At 46.9% G+C, this 27,278-nt stretch overlaps 1 protein-coding gene across 6 annotated transcripts in view; it reads right to left on the bottom strand.

Moving 5' to 3' along the window:
• Nucleotides 1-27,278, bottom strand: part of KIF13A (kinesin family member 13A) — a 337,055-nt gene that overhangs the window by 52,933 nt on the left and 256,844 nt on the right. For 4 of the 6 annotated variants that reach the window (XM_075314713.1, XM_075314715.1, XM_075314716.1 and 1 more), the window contains exons 21-27: nucleotides 25,397-25,558; nucleotides 24,048-24,221; nucleotides 23,786-23,937; nucleotides 23,563-23,695; nucleotides 23,324-23,470; nucleotides 13,301-13,345; nucleotides 8,516-8,615 (exon numbers count right to left, since the gene is read on the bottom strand). In XM_075314713.1, the coding sequence (XP_075170828.1) occupies nucleotides 8,516-8,615; nucleotides 13,301-13,345; nucleotides 23,324-23,470; nucleotides 23,563-23,695; nucleotides 23,786-23,937; nucleotides 24,048-24,221; nucleotides 25,397-25,558 (913 nt within the window). The remainder of the gene's footprint in view (nucleotides 1-8,515; nucleotides 8,616-13,300; nucleotides 13,346-23,323; nucleotides 23,471-23,562; nucleotides 23,696-23,785; nucleotides 23,938-24,047; nucleotides 24,222-25,396; nucleotides 25,559-27,278) is intronic. The other 2 variants (XM_075314714.1, XM_075314719.1) reach the window with 1 other exon arrangement.

Below are 27,278 nucleotides of genomic sequence, written 5' to 3'. Positions count from 1 at the left end.
GTGTAAAGCACACTATAGACTTTGCTGGGGAATCAAAGTCATGCAATTTTTAGACCAAAAACACACCCGAAAAACGCTCATGCGCACATAGCCTAACACATGGCAAACCCTTTTTTACAATCTTTGACTAACCATGCTAAATATGAAGTTGTCAAATCAATGGTGCTTTCCTGAAAATATTGTGCCAAAGAATACTATGAAAGCGTCATTTAGGATTTTAATAGATCTGAAAGAGGATCGGTCAGTTGCCCCAAATAAGTTACTTGTTTCCTGGTCTTAAATGCTGCCGTTTTGCTCGGCCTCTGTTCTTGATCTATTGCTCCCTTTTTCCTTTATGTAAGTCTAGTCTTGTTATCCAAGTGGGTGTCATCCACATGAAGACACCAAAAAAAGGAGCGTTTATGACGATCCTCCCTTGCTAACAATAATACATACACAAAAGAGGGGACCATGTAAAAGCCTGTAATGTAAAAAGCAGTTAAACCAAATAAAACATTATGTATTCATGGCAAGTAACAGATTAACTCTTTAAAGGGGATGTGCACTACTTGGACAACCCCTACTCTTTCCCTTGTTTGCTCCAGAAAAATAAAAAAGCCTATACCTTCTTCTGATGCGGCCGTGGTTCTAGCGATGTCTGAAGCCGCGTTCTTGGGGCCCACATGACATTATCATGCCACGCAAGGCCCGTGACCAATCAGCACCCAGCATCTGTCTCCCCTCCTTTGGACATTTCAGTAGGATGTGAGCGCTGCGCTGACTTCCTGCTCCTCAAACATCCAAAAGTAGTGGTGAAGGAATCCTTTGCCGATTGGTCACGGGACTCGCATGATATAATGTCACGCGAGCCCTGGGAACGCAGCTTCATACATCGCTGGAACCGCGGCCACACTGGAGGTGAGTATAGGTTTATTTATTTTTATGAGGGCGAATAAGATGAAAGAGTATGGGTTGTCCAAGTAGTGGACAACCCCTTTAAAGAGATCCTGACAGCTGATACATGCTTTTATATATCACACACTGGCTGTATGATTTTAACTATATATGTGCGGCATTTCAGAGACAAACAACGTTTTTCTAGTTGGACAGGCGGGTTCCCAGTGGCTTCTCCCCACACCATACCAGTAGTTGATAAGTCTTTCGCTGCGTGCACGTATAGGGAGAAGCCTATCACTCGATGGGAACAGAGGGGGAGAATACCACTAAGGACCCGCCTGTCTACCGTGCGGCTCAGTACCTGGTAGCTATTAGACTATGTTTTCTCTAAAACACCACAATGTTTCAGAGTGAAACAAACATGGCTGAAATCACACAGACAGCATCTCATACATGCTCCCCACGGATCAGGTAATACGTATCCGGTGTCAGATTCCCCTTAAGGTTCTCATTATTGTCATTTTCGGAATATTATCTCTGATTTATCAGGAGATCAGCTACGTCCAGATCCAAATTAACAGCACTACTGAGAGAGAATGCATACTTAAAGAGATTTTCCCCACAAAGTTCATTTTAGTCAATAGATCTTTGAATAATAATAATTTCCACAACTGGATGTGTTTAAAAAAATGTTTCTGTGTGGAGATAATCTTATATATGTGCCCCTGGTATGTACTGTGTAATGGCCGTGTCTGACCGTACAGGGACATGGTTTGATCATAACACATCTTCTGGGGAGGAAATAATAAAGTATACAGACTTTACAGCATGGGATCACAAATAATTCTTTGAGATAAAACATTTTTTTAAAAACAGGCAGAAAAATATTTTACCGCAAAAAACAAATCAGTTGTGATCCCACATTCTAATGTCTGTATACTTTATTACTTCCTACCTAGGAGATGTGGTATGATCAGACCATGTCCCTGTATGGTCAGACACAGCCATTACATAGTACATAGCAGGGGCACATATATCAGATTATCTCAGCACAGGAACATTTTTATTAAACACATCCAAAAGTTTGGACACACCTCATTCAAAAAGTTTTTTTTTATTTTCAGGACTCTGAAAATTGTAGATTCACATTGAAGGCATCAAAACTATGAATTAAAACATGTGGAATGAAATACTTAAAAAAAAAAGTGTGAAACAACTGAAAATATGTCATATTCTAGGTTCTTCAAAGTAGCCACCTTTTGCTTTGATTACTGCTTTGCACACTCTTGACATTCTCTTGATGAGCTTCAAGAGGTAGTCACTGGAAATGGTTTACCAACAGTCTTGAAGGAGTTCCCAGAGATGCTTAGCACTTGTTGGCCCTTTTGCCTTCACTCTGCAGTCTAGCTCACCCAAAACAATCTTGATTGGGTTCAGGTCTGGTGACTGTGGAGGCCAGGTCATCTGGCGTAGCACCCCATCACTCTCCTTCTTAGTCAAATAGCCCTTACACAGCATGGAGGTGTGTTTGGGGTCATTGTCCTGTTGAAAAATAAATGATGGTCCAACTAAACGCAAACCAGATGGAATAGCACGCCGCTGCAAGATGCTGTGGTAGGTATGCTGGTTCTGTATGCCTTCAATTTTGAATAAATCCCCAACAGTGTCACCAGCAAAGCACCCCCACACCATCACACCTCCTCCTCCATGCTTCCGGTGGGAACTAAGCATGTAGAGTACATCTGTTCACCTTTTCTGCGTCGCACAAAGACACGGTGGTTGGATCCAAAGATCTCAAATTTGGATTCATCAGACCAAAGCACAGATTTCCACTGTCTAATGTCCATTCCTTTTGTTGTTTAGCCAAAACAAGTCTCTTCTGCTTGTTTCCTATCCTTAGCAGTGGTTTCCTAGCAGCTATTTTACCATGAAGGCCTGCTGCACGTTTCCTGTTAACAGTTGTTCTAGAGATGTGTCTGCTGCTAGAACTCTGTGTGGCATTGACCTGGTCTCTAATCTGAGCTACTGTTAATCTGCGATTTCTGAGGCTGGTGACTCGGATAAACTTATCCTCCGCAGCAGAGGTGACTCTTGGTCTTCCTTTCCTGGGGCGGTCCTCATGTGAGCCAGTTTCTTTGTAGCATTTGATGGCTTTTGTCACTGCACTTGGGGACACTTGCAAAGTTTTCCCAATTTTTCGGACTGACTAACCTTCATTTCTTAAAGTAATGATGGCCACTTGTTTTTCTTTACTTAGAATTTGTATTATGGCAAGAAAAGAAGAGAATTTTGTTTACTTACCGTAAATTCCTTTTCTTCTAGCTCCTATTGGGAGACCCAGACAATTGGGTGTATAGCTTCTGCCTCCGGAGGCCACACAAAGTATTACACTTTAAAAAGTGTAACCCCTCCCCTCTGCCTATACACCCTCCCGTGCATCACGGGCTCCTCAGTTTTGGTGCAAAAGCAGGAAGGAGGAAACTTATAAATTGGTCTAAGGTAAATTCAATCCGAAGGATGTTCGGAGAACTGAAAACCATGAACCAAAAGAACCATTCAACATGAACAACATGTGTACACAAAAGAACAAACAGCCCGAAGGGAACAGGGGCGGGTGCTGGGTCTCCCAATAGGAGCTAGAAGAAAAGGAATTTACGGTAAGTAAACAAAATTCCCTTCTTCTTTGTCGCTCCATTGGGAGACCCAGACAATTGGGACGTCCAAAAGCAGTCACTGGGTGGGTAAAAGAATACCTCGATAAAAAGAGCCGAAAACGACCTCCTCTTACAGGTGGGCAACCGCCGCCTGAAGGACTCGCCTACCTAGACTGGCGTCTGCCGAAGCATAGGTATGCACCTGATAGTGTTTCGTGAAAGTGTGCAGACTAGACCACGTAGCTGCCTGACACACCTGCTGAGCCGTAGCCCGGTGCCGCAATGCCCAGGACGCACCCACGGCTCTGGTAGAATGGGCTTTCAGCCCCAAAGGAAGCGGAAGCCCAGAAGAACGGTAGGCTTCAAGAATCGGTTCCTTGATCCACCGAGCCAAGGTTGACTTGGAAGCCTGCGAACCCTTACGCTGGCCAGCGACAAGGACAAAGAGCGCATCTGAACGACGCAGGGGCGCCGTGCGAGACACGTAGTGTCGGAGTGCTCTCACTAGATCTAAGGAGTGCAAATCCTTTTCACATTGGTGAATTGGATTAGGGCAAAATGAAGGTAAGGAGATATCCTGATTGAGATGAAAAGGAGATACCACCTTAGGGAGAAATTCCGGAACAGGACGCAGAACCACCTTATCCTGGTGAAAAACCAGGAAGGGGGCTTTGCATGACAGCGCTGCCAGCTCCGACACTCTACGGAGCGATGTAACTGCCACTAGAAATGCCACCTTCTGCGAAAGACGTGATAAAGAGACATCCCGCAGCGGCTCGAAAGGTGGTTTCTGAAGAGCCGTTAGCACCCTGTTAAGATCCCAGGGTTCCAGCGGACGCTTGTAAGGTGGGACTATGTGGCAAACTCCCTGCAGGAACGTGCGGACCTGCGGAAGCCTGGCTAGACGCTTTTGAAAAAATACGGATAGCGCCAATACTTGTCCCTTGAGAGAGCCGAGAGACAATCCCTTGTCCATTCCGGATTGAAGGAATGAAAGAAAAGTGGGTAAGGCAAAAGGCCAGGGAGTAAAACCCTTATCAGAGCACCAGGATAAGAAGATCCTCCAAGACCTGTGATAGATCTTGGCGGACGTTGGTTTCCTGGCCTGTCTCATGGTGGCAATGACATCTTGAGATAACCCTGAGGACGCTAGGAGCCAGGACTCAATGGCCACACAGTCAGGTTGAGGGCCACAGAATTCCGATGGAAAAACGGCCCTTGTGACAGCAAGTCTGGGCGCGCCCACGGTTGACCCACCGTGAGATGCCACAGATCCGGGTACCATGACCGCCTCGGCCAATCTGGGGCGACGAGAATGGCGCGACGACAGTCGGACCTGATTTTGCGCAGCACTCTGGGCAGCATCGCCAGAGGAGGAAATACATAAGGCAGTCGAAACTGCGACCAATCCTGAACTAATGCGTCCGCCGCCAGAGCTCTGTGATCTTGAGACCGGGCCATGAATGCCGGGACTTTGTTGTTGTGCCGTGACGCCATGAGATCGACGTCCGGCGTTCCCCAGCGGCGACAGATCTCTCGAAACACGTCTGGGTGAAGAGACCATTCCCCCGCGTCCATGCCCTGTCGACTGAGAAAATCTGCTTCCCAGTTTTCTACGCCCGGGATGTGAACTGCGGAGATGGTGGAAGCTGTGGCTTCCACCCACTGCAGAATCCGTCGGACTTCCTGGAAGGCTTGACGACTGCGAGTGCCGCCTTGGTGGTTGATGTATGCGACGGCAGTGGCGTTGTCCGACTGGATCTTGATCTGCCTGCCCTCCAGCCACCGATGAAAGGCCAATAGGGCTAGATACACTGCCCTTATCTCCAGAATATTGATCTGAAGGGATGACTCTATCGGAGTCCAGGTTCCCTGAGCCCTGTGGTGGAGAAAAACCGCCCCCCACCCTGACAGGCTCGCGTCCGTGGTGACCACAGCCCAGGTTGGGGGTAGGAAGGATTTTCCCCGCGACAGAGAGTTGGGAAGGAGCCACCACTGAAGTGACGTCTTGGTTGCAAGGGAAAGAGAGACGTTCCTGTCGAGGGAAGTCGACCTCCTGTCCCATTTGCGGAGAATGTCCCACTGGAGTGGCCGCAGATGGAATTGCGCGAAGGGCACTGCCTCCATCGCTGCCACCATCTTCCCCAGGAAGTGCATGAGGCGCCTCAAGGGGTGTGACTGACCCCGAAGAAGAGATTGCACCCCTGCCTGCAGCGAAAGCGGTTTGTCCAGCGGTAGCATGACTACCGCTGACTGAGTATGAAACTCCATCCCAAGGTACGTCAGTGATTGGGTCGGTGTCAACTTGGATTTTGGGAAGTTGATGATCCACCCGAACTGCTGGAGAGTCGCCAGAGCGACGGAAAGACTGTTTTGACACGCCATCTGAGAGGGTGCCCTGACCAGAAGATCGTCTAAGTAGGGAATCACCGAGTGGCCCTGAGAGTGTAGGACCGCCACAACAGATGCCATGACCTTGGTGAACACCCGTGGGGCTGTCGCCAGACCGAAAGGCAATGCCACGAACTGAAGGTGTTCGTCCCCGATGGCGAAACGCAAAAAGCGTTGATGTTCGGATGCGATCGGCACATGGAGATAAGCATCCTTGATGTCGATCGATGCTAGGAAGTCTCCTTGTGACATCGAAGTGACGACCGAGCGGAGAGATTCCATCCGAAACCGTCTGGTGCTTACATGTCTGTTGAGCAGTTTGAGGTCCAGAATGGGACGGAACGAGCCGTCCTTCTTTGGCACCACAAACAAGTTGGAGTAAAAGCCGCGACCATGTTCCTGGGGGGGAACAGGGATCACAACTCCTTCTGTCTTCAGAGCGTTCACCGCCTGAAAAAGTGCATCAGCTCGCTCGGGGGGCGGAGAGGTTCTGAAGAAACGAGTCGGGGGACGAGAGCTGAACTCTATCCTGTAACCGTGAGACAGAATGTCCCTCACCCATCGGTCTTGGACATGTGGCCACCAGGCGTCGCAAAAGCGGGAGAGCCTGCCACTGACCGAGGATGCGGTTCAGGGATGCCGAGAGTCATGAAGAGGCCGCCTTGGAGGCATTGCCTCCCGCGGGTTTTTGGAGGCGTGACTTCGCCCGCCACACATAGGAGTTCCTCTGGCCTTTCTCTGGCCTGCTGGACGAAGAGGTTTGAGGCTTGGCGGAGGGACGAAAGGACCGAAACCTCGATTGTATTTTCCGTTGCTGAGGTCTCTTCGGTTTGGACTGGGGTAAGGAGGAGTCCTTTCCCTTGGATTCCTTAATAATCTCATCCAATCGTTCGCCAAACAAGCGGTCGCCAGAAAACGGCAAACCGGTTAAGAACCTCTTGGAAGCAGAGTCTGCCTTCCATTCGCGCAGTGCAACCGATACCACAGATCTAGCCGCCAATCTAGAGACTGGGGGATCCACCTTGGGACATTGAGCCCAACCCTTAACTACGTCAGAGGGGAAGGGGTAACGTGTGTCAGTAAGGCGCTTAGTAAAGCGCTTGTCCGGAACCGCTCTGGGCTTCTGGACAGCATCTCTGAAGTTAGAGTGATCGAAAAACGCACTCCGTGTACGTTTGGGGAACCGAAACTGGTGTTTCTCCTGCTGAGAAGTCGACAACTCTACAGGTGGCGGCGGGGGAGATATATCTAACACCTGGTTGATGGACGAGATAAGGTCATTTACTATGGCGTCCCCTTCAGGTGTATCAAGATTGAGAGCAACGTCAGGGTCAGAGCCCTGAGCTGCGACGTCCGCCTCGTCCTCCAGAGAGTCCTCAAGCTGGGAACCCGAGCAGCGTGAAGAAGTCGGGGAAGATTCCCAGCGGGCCCGCTTAGCCGGTCTGGGACTGTGGTCCGGGCAGGAGTCCTCCACGTGAGACCTAGGGCCCCCCCTGGGAACGCGCTGCGGCGCGGACCGAGAGGGGCCTGGCGGCGACGATCCAACAGGGCCCGGGGCCTGTGTAAGGACCGGTCTGGACTGCAAAGCTTCAAGCAGTTTGGCAGACCATTTGTCCATAGACTGAGCCATGGATTGTGAGAGTGACTCAGAGTTTTAGGAAGAAAAAGCTGACGCCTGAGAAGTCAAAGACGCAACCTGCGGAGCAGAATTACGTGTGACCGCATTAATCTCAGCCAGACAAGCTGAGATAGCTTGGAGTGCCCACACGGCTGCAAAAGCCAGGGCAAAAGACGCGCCCGTGGCTTCATAGATGGATTTCACCAGGAGCTCTATCTCCTTCCACACAAAGCATAAAACTGAGGAGCCCGTGATGCACGGGAGGGTGTATAGGCAGAGGGGAGGGGTTACACTTTTTAAAGTGTAATACTTTGTGTGGCCTCCGGAGGCAGAAGCTATACACCCAATTGTCTGGATCTCCCAATGGAGCGACAAAGAAAAAACAGCTAACAGTCTATTCAGTAGGACTATCAGCTGTGTATCCACCAGACCTCTGCACAACACAACTGGTGGTCCCAACCCCATTTATAAGGCAAGAAATCCCACTTATTAAACCTGACAGGGCACACCTGTGAAGTGAGAACCTTTTCTGGTGACTACATCTTGAAGCTCATCAACAGAATGCCAAGAGTATGCAAAGCAGTAATCAAAGCAAAAGGTGGCTACTTTGAAGAACCTAGAATATAAGACATATTTTCAGTTGTTTCACACTTTTTTGTTAAGTATTTAATTCCACATGTGTTAATTCATAGTTTTGATGCCTTCATGTGAATCTACAATTTTCAGAGTCATGAAAATAAAGAAAACTCTTTGAATGAGAAGGTGTGTCCAAACGTTTGGTCTGTACTGTATACATATAAAAAGGATCCGGAATAATACATTTCAAAATGCATGATTCTTTGCTCTCGATGGAGCTAAGCTGCTGTTAAATATTTCTGACTGACATATGGTTGTTCCAATTATTCGTTGATCCCATTATACAGAATGCTCATTGTTAACACCCGACATATATAAACACATGTTGAAGCATGTCAACCTTGCTTGTTGATGATTTTCTGAATGTGCTCGTCCAGATACTCTTTGCGTTTTATCAGCGCATCTGACCACCTCTCCCGGACACAATTCAGATCCTCCTCCTGTTTCAAATATACAAATTATGTAGATATAAGTTCAGCATTGTCTTTCAAACTTTCTATTTATCCTTCTGTCAAGTGAATTAAGTGAAAATTAAGAAGTGATACCATTAAACGGTTTTATGTTGCTTTTTTTTATAAAAAGAAAAACAAAAAAAACAAAAACTCATAAAAACTAGATTTTAAAATGAGAAAAAGTTAAAAAAATTTTTTTAAAAAATGGACTTATAAAGTTTTTTGGTAATTATTGGTATTAAACACATTAATTTACTTGCCACATCAAATGTCATTGACAATAAAAATAGTTTGTATAAAATAATACAACATAAAACAAGTTTAATGACCAAAGCCTGGAGTGATGTATAGCCAGCTATTTCCTTTAGAAATCCAAGGAAACCAAATTAATACAATTCCACCATTAGTTCTGCGCAGAAATGCTTGCGAAAGATTATCAGCAGGTCCATGTGTGAATTCCTGTTCCCATGCATATTAAGCCCAGTCATGCATCATGCCTTGTGCTCGCCGGTGTCTGGGGGTAATGTAGTAAGCCATGTGTTAGTGCATTTGTGAATGAGCGTATTAGGCCGGTTTCACACATCCGGCTTTTTGCCGGTTTACCGGATCCGGCGCTCTCCCGTACAGACAATACAGTACAGCGACAGCGCTGTAACTTCCGGGTCACATGCGCCGGTCACATGACAGCACGTGACCGGCGCTTGTTGCGCTGTCACTGTACTGTAGTCACTGTATGGGAGAGCGCCGGATCCGGCAAACCGGCGAAAAGCCGGATGTGTGAAACCGGCCTTATTCATATTCGAAATGTTACTAAATTAACTTCTCATCAAATACAGGATATTTCCAGAACTATTATACAGTGGGCACGGAAAGTATTCAGACCCCTTTAAATTGTTCACTCTTTTTTTCATTACAGCCATTTGGTAAATTCAAAAACGGTTGTTTTTTTCTCATTAATGTGCACTCTGCCCCCTATATTGACAGAAAAAAACAGAAATGTAGAAATTTTTGCAAATTTATTAAACAAGAAAAACTGAAATATCACATGGTTATAAGTATAAAGATCCTTTGCTCAGACACTCATATTTAAGTCACATGCTGTCCATTATCTGGTAAATCTCATTGAGATGGTTCTATTCCTTCATTGTAGTCCAGCTGTGTTTAATTAAACTGAAAGGATTTGATTTGGAAAGGCACACCTATCTATATAAAGCCTGCTTTACATGTTACGATTTTGCATACGATATCGTATGCGATCGTAACCGCCCCCATCGTATGTGCGGCACGTTCAATTTGTTGAATGTGCCGCACAAACGATTAAACCCCGTCACACATACTTGCCCGTCCATACGACCTCGATGTGGCGTCACAGCGACGTCACGCAGCAGCCGGCCAATAGAAGCGGAGGGGCGGAGATGAGCGGGACGTAAACATCCCGCCCACCTCCTTCCTTCCGCATTGCTGGCCGGGAGGAGCTGCAGGTAAGATCTGTTCATCGTTCCCGGGGTGTCACACACTGCGATGTATGCTACCCCGGGTACGATGAACAATCTGACGTTCAATTTTTAGGAATTGAACGACGTGCATGAGATGAACGTTTTAACGTTCAATCGCACGTACCTGTCACACACTAAAATGTACCTTACGATGCCGGATGTGCGTCACTTACGACGTGACCCCGCCGCCACATCGTAAGATATATTGTAGCGTGTAAAGCGGGCTTAAGACCTCACAGCTCACAATACATGTCATACCAAATGAGAATCATGAGGTCAAAAGGAACTGCCCAAGGAGCTCAGAGACAGAATTATGGCAATGCACAGATCTGGCCAAGGTTACAAAAGAATTTCTGCAGTAATCAAGGTTGCTAAGAGCACAGTGGCTTCCATAATCCTTAAATGGAAGAAGTGTGGGACCACCAGAACTCTTCCTAGACCTGGCCGTCCAGCCAAACTGAGCAATCATGGAAGAAGAGCCATGGTGAGAGAAGTAAAGAAGAACCCCAAGATCACTGTAGTGAGCTCCAGATATGCAGTAGGGAGATGGGAGAAAGTTCCACATAGTCTACTATCACTGCAGCCCTGCACCAGTTGGGCCCTTATGGCAGAGTGGCCCGACGGAAGCCTCTGCTCAGAACAAGACATATGACAGCCTGCATAGAGTTTTCAAAAAAACACATAAAGGACTCCCAGAATATGAGAAATAAGAGTCTCTGGTCTAATGAGACGAAGATAGAACATTTTAGTGATAATTGTAAGCGGTATGTGTGGAGAAAATCAGGCACTGCTCATCACCTGCCCACTACAATCCCAATAGTGAAACATGGGTGGTGGCAGCATCATGCTATGGGGGTGTTTTTCAGCTGCAGGGACAGGATGACTGGTCGCAATTGAAGGAGAGATGAATGCGGCCAAGTACAGAGATATCCTGGAAGAAAACCTCTTCCAGAGTGCTCTGGACCTCAGACTTGGCCGAAGGTTCACCTTCCAACAAAACAATGATCCTAAGCAGATAGCTAAGATAACAAAGGAGTGGCTTCAGAACAACTCTGTGACCATTCTTGACTGGCCAAGCCAGGGGCCTGACCTAAACCAAATTGAGCATCTCTGGAGAGACCTGAAAATGACTGTCCACCAATGTTCACTATCCAACCTGACGGAACTGGAGAGGATGTGCAAGGAAGAATGGCACAGGATCCACAAATCCAAGTGTGAAAAACTTGTTGCATCATTCCCAAGAATGATGGCGGTACTAGCTCAAAAGGATTCTTCTATTCAATATTGAGCAAAGGGTCTGAATACTTATGACTCTGATATTTTAGTTTTTTTTGTTTAATAAATTTGCAAAAATGTCTACATTTCTGTTTTTTTTCTGTCAAGATGGGGTGCAGAGTGTACATTGTTGATAAAAAAAATGAACTTTTTTGAATTTACCAAATGGCTGCAATGAAACAGAGTGAAAAAATTAAAGGGGTCTGATCCAGTTTTCCACAACTTGGAAATTCTGATAGTTGAACTATTGGAATTTCCAAGGTAAAAGAATCTAAATATTCTCAAATAAAGCGAGACCCGCAGTTCATGACTTTGATTAAAGATATAACCAAGTAATACACTCCTGGTGATGAATACGGTACATGACAGTGTCAGAACTAATTTAGACTTCATTTTAATTTTCATTGGGCTCTATCATTGAAAGGAAATGTTAAAGGGGTTGTACGATGAAAAGAAATCATCTTTCCATTGGATAGGTGACACCTTATAGATTTGTGGCTTTCGGACAGCTAGGACCTGATTACCAGAACGGGGCACTTTTGCCCTGACAGGGTAAGTGCCCACGATCTGTAGACCGTGTCCTAGACACAGTGTCAGCCATCCTGGGGAGAAACGAGTGTTCTCCTCAGGAGATTTTAGGTGCCCGTGCCCATGATCAGGGTTCGGGGTGTTGTGGTCTTGTGCTGTGTTCTCCACGTGGAGAACACTAGTGTTTCCGCAAGCATAACTTGACATACTATGGCTCATGAAGCCGCACCACATGCCAGTTTACTCTGTGGAGAAAAGAATCACAAAGAGCATGGGATTTCTATAAATCCATCCACTGTGCTTGTACTGTAGAATGCAGCATTTTGGATACAGTGGAAATACGCTACAACCAAAAAGCTGCTAATCCTGATTGTGTGAACCTGGCCTTAGAATCTATTTGCAGTGTACGTGAGCTTATCCTTTTCGGCAGTCCCCAAAGAGAATGAAGGGAGTCTCCGTCGAGCATACGCACTGCTTCCCTCTTCTATTTGAGATTAAACTGCCCCTTCTGATGATCACTAGGGGTACCAGAGGTCAGACACCCACCATCGATCAATTATTGCCTATCCTCCACTGATCAGAAGCTAGCCATACACTTTAAATAGCTGTCAGCCAAAGCTATTCCTATCAAACTCCTATATACATGCATGCTCAATTTGGCAAAAAGTACATATGTTCCAAATGGACAGAGGGGAATAAACTGATGTCCGACTCCTTCGCAGGAAGCTTAAATCTCTTGAGGACAAAGTTGAACTGCGCATTCCCATGTAAAATAAAGTCAAATAGGTAGCGGTCATCTGGACAATCGTAGGCCAACATCTCAGGTGTAATGACACTTTTAATCTATCAGGGAACAGTACAGTTTGGACAAGCTACATTTTGTTTGATCTATTACTGTTATCTAGTGATATTAAACTGGCAACCACTAGTTTCATGCTATAAAATGCACATCTTTTCTTCTGATGTGTATTTGTGGCCTTACTGGGTTGTGTATCCTCCTTTATGTTCCTTCGAAAGTTTGAATACAGCATTCATCAATGCCGCGCATTTGGTGGTCAGGAGATATGGTCTACATATATTAACATGGTCATGTTTTCATATGCACTCTACACAAAGCCTACTATGTGTCAGTAAGTTAGATAGCGTTATTCATGATATCAAGTCTGGAAGCATTTTATGTGATGGTTCAGTGATGGCAATAAGGAGCGATTTGTTTAAAGCTTCCCTGTCCCAGCTTAATAAGCCTTCTCCACCCTCTTCCCAAAATATCTTTCCCCGCGCTCCACCAGATTTCCTCCCCCTATTTCCATGTTGTAGCGAAGAGCAGAACTTTGTCCCGTGCCTCAGGATTGGAAGCAGTCTCTTTAATAATACCTGGTAACTATCCATATCATCACCACCAACATCATCATCATCTTTCTGGTAGGAGAGAATACATGATGTAAACAGGACATGCATGGCTTTCATGACATAGTAATAATGTACTAGGAGCAGTAAGTAACATCGCAAAACAATACAGAAAGAGGGAAAATGCATTTATAGCACACAGCCTGTCTGACCAATGCTAATTCAATCATTACAGATGAACAAAATATAATTTGATAATAAAATGGAGGAAAATCATGTACAGAGAAAGCATAACACATATGTAAGTGTTTGGCACCCTACTTTGCATTAAAGCCTAATGTTCCTTGGACAGAACCGATCATATAAATCTTAAAGTACCAACATTGGCAAAGTATAGCTGTAAGATACCATCTCAACCGTTTGCCTATCCATCCTACTGATCGAAGAAATATGCTAGGAACATACCATGTATGGCAGGAGGACATTTCTACTTCCCAATCTCATTAGGTTGGGTCGGGGACATCCTTGGGCTACGACATAACATATATTATTCAGTTGCTGTCCCAATCACTTTTTATTCTATACTTAGTAGGGTTCATGATGATCCTGTTGTCCCAGCTATAGTTAGAGCTGATGCAGGCTGAGATGGTACCTATGTGGTAGCTTCATTATATTTCAGAGAAGGAGTGTGCCATTGCATACCCTCACTATCTGGTTTAATATATTTTAAACTTCACATGAGAAGCCAGCATAGAGAAAGAAAAGAAGACTAAACCACTCTTGTTCCTAGTTCCAGCGTTGTTGATCCAAAAGTCTGCACTGGAGCAGAAGTGATGATGTCGTGACCACCAGTGACCTGAAGTGCAGTGGAGAGTGTTAGATCAGCAACGCTGGGGGAAAGAGTGGATACCAAGAGGGAGTACTTCTCTTTTTTTTCTTTCTTCAGGCCAACTTCCTCCTGTCAAGTTTAAAAATTATGCAAGAGGACCTTTTTTAGCGTGATAATAGGATGCCGATGATTATGAGATTATAAAGCCTGGTCACCAGGGAAATCCCACTGCACAGCTGTGGATCAGTTAACCTAAGATAAATCACAGAAAAAGAAATTTACTCCTAAAATACAAAATTTATTGAGGTACAAAGTTAAAAGGTAAGGAATAAAAATAAAAAACAAAAAACTCCCAATAACACCAAGTGTGGAGAGAACGCCCACTATCCAAAAAAGGAAGGGGGTATGATGAAGAAAACCAGCTGGTTGAAAGTGAACCAGTGGGTGATCTATCCGAATAAGGATACCACAACACTGATTAACTTATGCTAATATCTTTATGACCAAATTAGACAAAAGTTACCACTACCAGACAATCACCCACAAAACATTCAATCCAGTTATAATGCATAAGTCGGACATAGACAATCTTGTCACAAGTCAGACAGTCAGTCAGATCAGTCTGTAAGGTGTAGTCATCAATTACAGAGTCAGCTATCAAAATCTGAGCATCCCCAAAAGATTGATGGGGCAAAATAACAGCAAGAAAAAACCCAACGCGTTTCACCTCTCAAAAGAGGTTCATCAGGGGTATATACATGTATAGAAATATTCATAGATAGATGTATTCATTCTCTCATAAAAACAGAGATTATATAATATAATATGGGACCACCATAAACAGATTGTCTGAGGACCGTAGGCTAGGTGCTCCTGATGTATCAGCACCCAAAGTTTTTCTTTATAACATAGCTGCTGGATTAGGAAGCCTCCTTTCCAGGAAAATCCTTTATCAACTCATCTCCAGTAAGCCGAGTTAAAAAAACATCATAGATTCACTGTAGCAGCCAAACAGTGGTATTTTTTATTTCCTACAAGGCTTGTAACATATAAATGTATTCAAAGGGGGCTGACAGCACAGCTAACAATATGTGTACATCATAAGTCCTCACTATCTGCTGTGTATCGGATCAAGCACCAGAGGAACACACAGGTATCAGATGTCCTACATGTCCAGTGAGACTTTGCTGTAGCTCCAGTGTCTGTCCTCAGAGTGGCCACTCTGAATACATTTATATGTTACAAGCCTTGTAGGAAATAAAAATACCACCGTTTGGCTGCTACAGTGAATCTATGATGATTTTTTTGAACTCGGCTTACTGGAGATGAGTTGATAAAGGATTTTCCTGGAAAAGAGGCTTCCTAATCCAGCAGCTATGTTATAAAGAAAAACTTTGGGTGCTGATACATCAGGAGCACCTAGCCTACTGTCCTCAGACAATCTTTTTATGGTGGTCCCATATTATATTATATAATCTCTGTTTTTATGAGAGAACGAATACATCTATCTATCTATGAATATTTCTATACATGTATATACCCCTGATGAACCTCTTTTGAGAGGTGAAACGCGTTGGGTTTTTTCTTGATATTATTTTGCCCCATCAATCTTTTGGGGATGCTCAAATTTTGATAGCTGACTATGTAATTGATGACTACACCTTACAGACTGATCTGACTGACTGTCTGACATGTGACAAGATTGTCAATGTCCGACTTATGCATTATCAACTGGGTTGAATGTTTTGTGGGTGATTGTCTGATAGTGGTAACTTTTGTCTAATTTGGTCATAAAGATATTAGCATAAGTTAATCAGTGTTGTGGTATCCTTATTCGGATAGATCACCCACTGGTTCACTTTCAACCAGCTGGTTTTCTTCATCATACCCCCTTCCTTTTTTGGATACTTGGCGTTCTCTCCACACTTAGTCGGGCTTTGCACATTACAACATCGCAAGCCGATGCTGCGATGTTGAGTGCGATAGTCCCCGCCCCCGTCGTACGTGCGATCTCTTGTGATAGCTGCCGTAGCGAACATTATCGCTACAGCAGCTTCACATGCACTCACCTGTCCTGCGACGTCGCTCTGGCCGGCGACCCGCCTCCTTCCTAAGAGGGCGGGACGTGCGGCGTCACACGGCAGGCAGCCAATAGCAGCGGAGGGGCGGAGATGAGCAGGATGTAAACATCCCGCCCACCTCCTTCCTTCTCATAGCAGCCGGGAGGCAGGTAAGGAGATGTTCCTCACTCCTACAGCTTCATACACAGGGATGTGTGCTGCTGTAGGAACAAGGAACAACATCGTACCTGTCGCTGCACCGGCATTTTGGAAATGTCAGAGACTACACCGATGATACGATAACGCCGCTTTTCCGCTTGTTCATCGTATCAAAAAGGTTTTACACACTACGACATTGCAAGTGACGCCGGATGTGCGTCACTTTCGATTTGACCCCACCGACATCGCACGTGCAATGTCGTAGTGTGCAAAGTAGCCCTTAGTGTTATTGAAAAAGGGAATTTTGTTTACTTACCGTAAATTCCTTTTCTTCTAGCTCCTATTGGGAGACCCAGACAATTGGGTGTATAGCTTCTGCCTCTGGAGGCCACACAAAGTATTACACTTTAAAAAGTGTAACCCCCTCCCCTCTGCCTATACACCCTCCCGTGGATCACGGGCTCCTCAGTTTTGGTGCAAAAGCAGGAAGGAGAAAACTTATAAATTGGTCTAGGGTAAATTCATTCCGAAGGATGTTCGGAGAACTGAAGACCATGAACCAAAAGAACAATTCAACATGAACAACATGTGTACACAAAAAAACAACCAGCCCGAAGGGCACAGGGGCGGGTGCTGGGTCTCCCAATAGGAGCTAGAAGAAAAGGAATTTACGGTAAGTAAACAAAATTCCCTTTTTCTTTGTCGCTCCATTGGGAGACCCAGACAATTGGGACGTCCAAGAGCAGTCCCTGGGTGGGTAAAAGAATACCTCGATAAAAAGAGCCGAAAACGGCCCCCTCTTACAGGTGGGCAACCGCCGCCTGAAGGACTCGCCTACCTAGACTGGCGTCTGCCGAAGCATAGGTATGCACTTGATAGTGTTTCGTAAAAGTGTGAAGACTAGACCACGTAGCTGCCTGACACACCTGCTGAGCCGTAGCCCGGTGCCGCAATGCCCAGGACGCACCCACGGCTCTGGTAGAATGGGCTTTCAGCCCTGAAGGGAGCGGAAGCCCGGAAGAACGGTAGGCCTCGAGAATCGGTTCCTTGATCCACCGAGCCAAGGTTGACTTGGAGGCCTGAGAGCCCTTACGCTGGCCAGCGACAAGGACAAAGAGCGCATCTGAACGGCGCAGGGGCGCCGTGCGAGACACGTAGAACCAGAGTGCTCTCACTAGATCCAAAGAGTGCAAATCCTTTTCACACTGGTGAATTGGATTAGGGCAAAAGGAAGGCAAGGAGATATCCTGATTGAGATGAAAAGGGGATACCACCTTAGGGAGAAATTCCGGGACAGGACGCAGAACCACCTTATCCTGGTGGAAAACCAGGAAGGGGGCTTTGCATGACAGCGCTGCGAGCTCAGACACTCTCCGAAGTGATGTGACTGCCACTAGGAAGGCCACCTTCTGTGAAACACGTGAGAGAGAGACATCCCGCAGCGGCTCGAAAGGTGGTTTTTGAAGATCCGTCAGGACCCTGTTAAGATCCCAGGGTTCCAGCGGACGTTTGTAAGGAGGGACCATGTGGCAAACCCCCTGCAGGAACGTGCGGACCTGCGGAAGCCTGGCTAGACGCTTTTGAAAAAACACGGAGAGCGCCGATACTTGGCCCTTGAGAGAGCCGAGGGACAAACCCTTGTCCATTCCAGATTGAAGGAATGAAAGAAAAGTGGGTAAGGCAAACGGCCATGGAGGAAAACCGTTATTAGCGCACCAGGATAGGAAGATTTGCCAAGACCTGTAATAGATCTTGGCGGACGTTGGTTTCCTGGCCTGTCTCATGGTGGCAATGACATCCTGAGATAACCCTGAAGACGCTAGGAGCCAGGACTCAATGGCCACACAGTCAGGTTGAGGGCCCCAGAATTCAGATGGAAAAACGGGCATTGCGACAGCAAGTCTGGGCGGTCTGGAAGTGCACACGGTTGACCCACCGTGAGATGCCACAGATCCGGATACCACGACCGCCTCGGCCAGTCTGGAGCGACGAGAATGGCGCGACGGCAGTCGGACCTGATCTTGCGTAGTACTCTGGGCAGCATCGCCAGAGGGGGAAACACATAAGGCAGTCGAAACTGCGACCAATCCTGGACTAACGCGTCCGCCGCCAGAGCTCTGTGATCCTGAGACCGTGCCATGAAGGCCGGGACCTTGTTGTTGTGCCGTGACGCCATGAGATCGACGTCCGGCGTTCCCCAGCGGCGACAGATCTCTCGAAACACGTCTGGGTGCAGAGACCATTCCCCCGCGTCCATGCCCTGACGACTGAGAAAATCTGCTTCCCAGTTTTCTACGCCCGGGATGTGAACTGCGGAGATGGTGGAGCCTGTGGCTTCCACCCACTGCAGAATCCGTCGGACTTCCTGGAAGGCTTGAAGACTGCGAGTGCCGCCTTGGTGGTTGATGTAGGCGACGGCAGTGGCGTTGTCCGACTGGATACGGATCTGCCTGGCCTCCAGCCACCGATGGAAAGCCAATAGGGCTAGATATACTGCCCTTATCTCCAGGATATTGATCTGAAGGGATGATTCTATCGGAGTCCAGGTTCCTTGAGCCCTGTGGTGGAGAAAAACCGCTCCCCAACCTGACAGGCTCGCGTCCGTGGTGACCACAGCCCAGGTTGGGGGTAGGAAGGATTTTCCCCGCGACAGAGAAGTGGGTAGGAGCCACCACTGAAGTGATGTTTTGGTTGCAAGGGAAAGAGAGACGTTCTTGTCGAGGGAAGCCGCACTCTTGTCCCATTTGCGGAGAATGTCCCATTGGAGTGGCCGTAGATGGAATTGCGCGAACGGGACTGCCTCTATAGCTGCCACCATCTTCCCCAGGAAGTGCATGAGGCGCCTTAAGGGGTGTGACTGACTCCGAAGAAGTGATTGCACCCCTGCCTGCAGAGAAAGCTGTTTGTCGCTCGGTAGCTTGACTAACGCTTGCTGGGTATGAAACTCCATCCCTAGGTAAGTCAGTGATTGGGTCGGTGTCAACTTGGATTTCGGGAAGTTGATGATTCACCCAAACTGCTGGAGAGTCGCCAGAGCGACGGTTAGACTTTGTTGACACGCCACCCGAGAAGGGGCCCTGACTAGGAGATCGTCCAAGTAGGGGATCACCGAGTGGCCTTGAGAGTGCAGGACCGCCACGACGGATGCCATGACTTTGGTGAAAACCCGTGGGGCTGTCGCCAGGCCGAAAGGCAATGCCACGAACTGAAGGTGTTCGTCCCCGATGGCGAAACGCAGGAAACGATGTTCGGGTGCGATCGGTACATGGAGATAAGCATCCTTGATCTCGATCGATGCTAGGAAGTCTCCTTGTGACATCGAGGCGATGACCGAGCGGAGAGATTCCATCCGAAACCGTCTGGTTCTCACATGTCTGTTGAGTAGCTTGAGGTCCAGAACGGGACGGAATGATCCGTCCTTTTTTGGCACCACGAACAAGTTGGAGTAAAATCTGCGACCACGTTCCTGAAGGGGAACGGGGATCACAACTCCTTCTATCTTTAAAGCGTCCACCGCCTGAAAAAGTGCGTCGGCCTGAGCGGGGGGCGGAGAGGTTCTGAAGAAACGAGCCGCAGGACGAGAGCTGAACTCTATCCTGTAACCATGAGACAGAATGTCTCTCACCCATCGGTCTTGAACATGTGGCCACCAGGCGTCGCCAAAGCGGGAGAGCCTGCCACCGACCGAGGATGCGGCTAGGGGAGGCCGAGAGTCATGAGGAGGCAGTCTTGGAGGCAGTGCCTCCTGCGGCCTTTTGGGGGCGTGACTTGGACCACCACGCATAGGAGTTCCTCTGGCCTTTCTCCGGCCTGTTGGACGAAGAGGATTGGGGCTTGGTGGAGGGACGAAAGGACCGAAACCTCGATTGGATTTTTCTCTGCTGAGTTCTCTTAGGTTTGGACTGTGGTAAGGAGGAGTCCTTTCCCTTGGATTCCTTAATAATCTCATCCAATCGTTCGCCAAACAAACGGTCGCCAGAAAAGGGCAAACCGGTTAAGAACCTCTTGGAAGCCGAGTCTGCTTTCCATTCGCGCAGCCACATGGCCCTGTGGACTGCCACGGAGTTAGCAGAGGCTACCGCCGTACGGCTAGTGGAGTCCAGGACGGCGTTCATGGCGTAGGACGAAAAGGCTGACGCCTGAGAGGTCAAAGACGAAACATGCGGAGCAGAATTCCGTGTGACAGCATTAATCTCAGTCAGACAAGCCGAGATTGCTTGGAGAGCCCACACAACTGCAAAGGCCGGGGCGAAAGACGCGCCTGTGGCCTCATAGATGGACTTCACCAAGAGCTCTGTCTGTCAGTGGCATCCTTCAGGGATGAGCCATCTGCAACAGACACAACGGACCTAGCAGCCAATCTGGAGACTGGAGGATCCACCTTGGGACAGTGAGCCCAACCCTTAACGACTTCAGATGGAAAGGGGTAACGCGTGTCAGTGTGACATTTAGCAAAGCGCTTGTCCGGGACCGCTCTGGGCTTCTGGACAGCATCCCTGAAGTTAGAGTGATCAAAAAACGTATTGCGCGTACGTTTGGGGAACCGAAACTGGTGTTTCTCCTGCTGAGACGCCGACTCCTCTACAGGAGGAGGCGGGGGTGAGAGATCCAACACCTGGTTGATGGACGAGATAAGATCATTTACTAAGGCGTCCCCCTCAGGTGTATTCAGGTGTATCAAGGTTAAGGGCGAAGTCAGGGTCAGAGCCCTGAGCTCCCACGTCCGCCTCGTCTTCCAGAGAGTCCTCAAGCTGGGATCCCGAGCAGCGTGAGGAAGTCGGGGAAGAGTCCCAGCGAGACTGCTTAGCCGGTCTGGGACTGCGGTCCGGGCAGGAGTCCTCCGCCTGAGACCTAGGGGCCAACCTGGGAGCGCGCTGCGGCGCGGACCGAGAGGGGCCTGGAGGAGACGAGCTAACAAGGGCCGGGGCCTGTGGAAGGTCCGGTCTGGACTGCAATGCCTCAAGGAGTTTAGAAGACCATTTGTCCATAGACAGTGCAATGGATTGAGAAAGTGACTGAGAGAGTCTCTCAGCAAAAGAGGCCAACACCGGTGACTCTGTCCCTGCAGCCTGCTCAGGGGGAGCAGGGGGGTCTACATGAGCCGAGGGGCCCACCAGTGCCCGAGGCTCCGGCTGAGCAAGCGAGGCAGGAGTCGAGCATTGCTCACAGTGAGGGTAGGTGGAACCCGCAGGTAACATAACCCCACAAGAGGTACAGGCCGCGAAAAAAACCTGTGCCTTAGTAGCTTTGCTCCTTGTGGACGACATGCTGTTGTCTCCTAGGAGAGTGACCACTGAGGGTATATGGGAAAAGGGTATACAGCCTGACCGAACAGATATATATATCTATTTTATATATATATATATATATATATATATATATATATATATATATATATATATATGTATCTATTCTGGCACCCTAGGGGGACCAGCACCGGGTGACCGGTGTGGCTTACCGACCGCTAACGAGCGGAGTGTGTCCTCCAGATTCCCTGCCGTGGATCCCCCGGAGCTGCAGAGCTGTTCACTGAGAAGCATCCACCGGCAGAATGCCAGAAAATGGCCGCCGGAGCTCTCAGGGGAGGAGTGGGGCCGAGGGCGGCGCCAGCAAAGAGCGGGAATCTGGGGTCCCCACAATGGTCAGTGAGGGGGGAGGAAGACATGCAGGATGCTCCAGCCCTCACATCCGACGTCATGTCGGTAATCCCGCCCTTACCCCTGACAGGCAGGCCCGGGGGCGGGATTTTCGCGACTAGGCTGCGGTGAAGCCGGGGACTAAATTTGAGGCCGCGCCCGGCAAGCAGGCACGGTCGGCGCGGAAGTCCACCGGCCTCCTCAATTTCAACTACCGCGGCTTCCGGGAAGAAGGTGCGCTCCCTGCACAGTCCCCTATGGGGACACAGAGTACCTTTAAGTTGCAGGGCCCGGTCCCTGAGGTTGAAGAGGCTCCGGTCCGGCGGGTTCCACCAGGGGCTGCGGATGGAGCACGGTCCCAGCAAATGGATGACCGCTCAGGATCCCCCTTCTCCCAGAGCCGCATGAGGGATGGTGAAGGAGACGGCATGTGGCTCCAGCCTCCGTACCCGCAATGGGTACCTCAACCTTAACAACACCGCCGACATAGTGGGGTGAGAAGGGAACATGCCGGGGGCCCCGTGGGGGTCCTCTTTTCTTCCAACCGACATAACTAAGTATGAGAATGCATGAGTGGATGTGTGCCTCCTTCCACACAAAGCATAAAACTGAGGAGCCCGTGATCCACGGGAGGGTGTATAGGCAGAGGGGAGGGGTTACACTTTTTAAAGTGTAATACTTTGTGTGGCCTCCAGAGGCAGAAGCTATTGTCTGGGTCTCCCAATGGAGCAACAAAGAAAGTTTGTTTTTTCGTTTTTATTCCTCACCTTTTAACTTTGTACCTCAGTAAATTTCGTATTTTAGGAGTAAATTTCTTTTTCTGTGATTTATTTTCTGTTTGGTTTCTCCAACTTATCATTTTCTCTAAGAAATCAGTTAACCTAAGGCAGCAATGTCCTGTATGTGTGCTCCTTCAAGTACATAGCAAAGTGACGTTGTATAAGAAGTTAGAGGTGAGATGAAAGGGGGGCTGTTGCAAGCTTGGTCTCTAACAACTCATGAGAATTTTTTTAATAATATTCTGTCAATTAAAAAGAGCAATCACTTTTCTCATGGGAAAAAGCAATTCAGGAATTTTCTCTAGGCCTACAAAATCAGTAAGTTGGCAGGCAGCCAGTGCTCAGCACTGTAATGCATTCCCTGGACTCCTAAGCTCTGATGCACAGTGCAGAGGACTCCTACAGGATTCATTAACGTGCAGATCACAAGTTGATTGCTGGTTTACTGGAAGTGGTTAAAAGCGAGATCAAATGTTATAGTAATTCAGGGCCAGTTTGGTGACAGATTCCTTTTAAAGGGCCATCTTAAATATCTTCCGTTTTTAAAAACTCCTGAAACTCGTACAGGTCATTGACTGACTAGTTACCTGGTAACTATCCAATCCTCTCTGCAGCTTGGTTGATCGGGCAGTGATGCATCCAATTGAAACGGAGAGGATGGCTTCTACCATTAGAGGTAAAGTACCAGAATTCTGCACAGCTTTCACAGTCACCTGGACTCTCCGAGAATGACCCTGAGAAAAGAAATAATAATAATTGTATATACATACCAAAAACAATAAGGTCAATGTATTAGAATAATTGGGTAAAATCTAGGGAAGCTAACCTGTCTGAGCTGGAACACTCCCCCAGTGTTCACATCCTTGGCCTGATGCATCTCCACCGATACGTATTCGCCATTCTCATTTAGCTCATATATAGAGATCCACATTTCTATTCTTCGAGTCACCTCATTCCATCTGGAGACAAAATGGGACAAAAAAAAAATTGTTTTTCAGAAAAAACATGATGTGTTGAACCATGTGGAACTATGCTTCTTCCTTACAAACCTGTCTCGCAGTGTTCTAGATTTTGCATGAAGAGAATCAATCTCCCACAAAGATCTTCCATTTCCAGCACATCTATGTCCCCAGACTTCAATGGCAAGTGCACCCTCAGAAATAAACTCCAAAAATTCTTCTGTTATATGGACCAAATAATCCTGGAAGAAAAATACCATATATCAAGGCAAAGTTATAATATAAGGAGTGGAATCAGACAGTCTTTAGGTTTTACAACTTATTCCAATAAAGCACAGAAATCGAGAATTACCTTTGAATGTGCAAATTTAACTGTAAACTGAGCTTCTTTATTTCTGGGTGAAGGCATATCTGGATTGACCATTGGGGGCGCTACTGTGGGTTCAGGCTGGTCCCAGAAGGTGTATTGACAGAATACAAAGTTTGACAGGTTCAATGGAAGGCCAGTAGCTTCTTTTATTTTAACCTAGCACAAGACAAATGTATAAAGGTTGACATGCACATTACGTAACATCAGCTTAACTCTCTAATTTCGGTTGCGCTGGCAAGCATTCAAAAGTCTATGGACAGGACAGTCTCCCTACTGATCAGGCATGTGGAGTTTAACATGTCTGATTTTTTTCTCTCATGGACTGCAGTCTGAAGAAACAGGCAACCTGAGACCTGTGTCTCAACTAACAGCCGAACGCCATTATAAGCACACATAGTTCCATGACTTGAGGTGAAGGGCTGTGGCATCAGATGAAATAAATCTTCTCGGCTAACTCAGTCCTCTGTACTGCACAGTCTAAGGCTATGTGCGCACGTTGCGTAACTGCATGCGTCCTGCGTCCCCTGCATAATCTATGGAGATTGTGCAGGGGCCGTGCGCACGTGGCGTCTTAGAGCGCAGCGCTTCGGCTGCTGCCCGAAGCGCGCGTTCTAAGAAGTGACATGTCACTTCTTCCGTGCGCTTTGCCGGCAGCCCCTGCTCTGTCTATGGCAGGAGGTGCAGGCAGAGCGCATGGAATCGGCTTTTTTTTTTTCACTACGGACATTTTCTGCAGCGATTTGAAGCGCAAGTGTGCTCTTCAGATCGCTGCAGAAATTTTTGCAGTGACTGTACGCAACGTGCGCACATAGCCCAACAGCCAAGGAAAAGATGTATTTCTTCTAAGTTCAAAGCCCTTCTCCTCGACTCACAAAGGTATGTGTTCATACATTATAGCTATGCTGTCCGTTGAGATACAGGTCTCAAAAGCAATGCTTTTTCAGCGTACAACCTGTCCTGACATGTGACGAGGGTCATTTTATTATAGGAGAACTGTTTTAAAGGTGTCTAGCAGCGGCTTACTTATCTCTTCTAATCAAATCTCATGGCCACCGGATAAACTGACCTGGGCGAAGGTTTTCAAGCTGCAGCTTGTCAATTTATTCTTGCCGAAACGCGAGTGTTCTGAGCGGGAGAAAGCAGCGAAAATACGCTCCACTCAGAATCTTGATTGTGAGCACAAAAGGCACACAGGACACTAGCGTCTCCGCAAGTGAAATTACACGGCGTCCAGAACATGAGGAAGCCTGATCGTTGGCACGTATCCTTAAACTGTTCTTTTTTTTTTTTAATAAGCAATCAATTAATCTCACATAACATAAAATACTCACTCGGCATGTCAGCCTTTTTGGTCGGTAGATTATTTCTCCACTATTATCTATGATTTCAAAACTTCCGCTTTCACTAGAATTCTCAGATGAGTCATCACCAACTAAACACTCAGGAACAACACCAGTAACCCGCATCACCTCAATGTGAAGTCGTCCTGCGACCTATACACGGACAGAAGAGAAATCCAGCTTATAGTTATTAGTAAAGTAAATACATCTTCAACTTAAAAGTCACAAAAAACACATACGGCAATGGCAGTATGGGGTACTTAACTTTTTCCAATACTCTAGTTTGCAAGATGATATTTTCGAGAGGAACCCCATACGAACAGATATGACTCTAAATATGACTCATTTATATTTTAGTTTGTTTGTTTTTGTGCCCAATTCATCAAAATGGAGGACACGATTCATGATTTTTCTGGGTCAGTAACCATTTTAGTGACTTTTTGACCAAAAAGTCACATCGTTTTCAAAATGTTGGAACAGACGCAACTTTTATAGACCATGCCTGAAACTACACCACGGGGTGACTGTACCACAATAAAGGCTCAAAAAGAACAATGAATTAGATGCGAACTCCCCAAAAAAGGAGCAAAACAAACAAAACTGGACAGAAAGCAGACATAAAAGCAATGATAAATTAGGCCTATATATTTTCTCTACCTTCTGGGAGAGGAGAAGAAACAGTGCGTGTCCCTGTGGGTTCTTTAAGAGGACATCACAGCCTGGAGTACTGAAAACTGGGTATAGAGCCAAGTAATGCACAGGCAGCGTTTGGGACAGAACACACTTGACAATAAAACGTCTCTAGTGATTTTTTCTTTTTTAAAAAAATTCTTAAAGGGAAGGTATTGTCAGAAAAAAAAAAATTTCAATAACTGAAAAAATGTGAAGTAAAAATATTTTAATGTTTTGTTTAAATATTATTTTTTTTAATTGAGCAACAGATAAAAAAAAAATTAAAACTTTTGATATTTTCCACTGTTTCCACTGTTAAACACTACGGGGAGCAGCTTCTGAAATCCTACAGAAATCCAACTGGAGAAAGAGCTCACATTACAGCTGCAGTAAAAGTGGGCGGAGTCTGCTCTCCTGTGTGTGATGGCACGCTTCCCCCTCCTAATCTGAGTGTTTACAACACATAACAGAGAATGACATGTAGGGACATAGTGCAGAGCCATTTTGTTGGTGACCAGAAATGTCTAAAGTGTCACCAAGGACAGCAGGAGTATCACCCAGGATAGGATTAGATACACAGCTCAGCAGACAGTATCACACAGAATAGGATTAGATACACGGCTCAGCAGACAGTATCACCCAGGACAGGATTAGATACACAGCCGTGCAGACAGTATCATACAGGATAGGATTAGATACACAGCCGTGCAGACAGTATCACACAGGATAGGATTAGATACACAGCCGTGTAGACAGTATTACACGATAGGATTAGATACACGGCTCAGCAGACAGTATCACACAGGATAGGATTAGATACACAGCCGTGCAGACAGTATCATACAGGATAGGATTAGATACACAGCCGTGCAGACAGTATCACACAGGATAGGATTAGATACACAGCCGTGCAGACAGTATCACACAGGATAGGATTAGATACACGGCTCAGCAGACAGTATCACACAGGAGAGGATTAGATACACAGCCGTGCAGACAGTATCACCCAGGACAGGATTAGATACACAGCCGTGCAGACAGTATCACACAGGATAGGATTAGATACACAGCCGTGTAGACAGTATTACACGATAGGATTAGATACACAGCCGTGCAGACAGTATCACACAGGAAAGGATTAGATACACAGCCGTGCAGACAGTATCATACAGGATAGGATTAGATACACAGCCGTGCAGAC

Source organism: Anomaloglossus baeobatrachus, chromosome 6 (assembly GCF_048569485.1).
Source record: "Anomaloglossus baeobatrachus isolate aAnoBae1 chromosome 6, aAnoBae1.hap1, whole genome shotgun sequence".
NCBI lineage: Eukaryota > Metazoa > Chordata > Amphibia > Anura > Aromobatidae > Anomaloglossus > Anomaloglossus baeobatrachus.
This window is presented reverse-complemented; position numbering and strand designations above follow the sequence as displayed.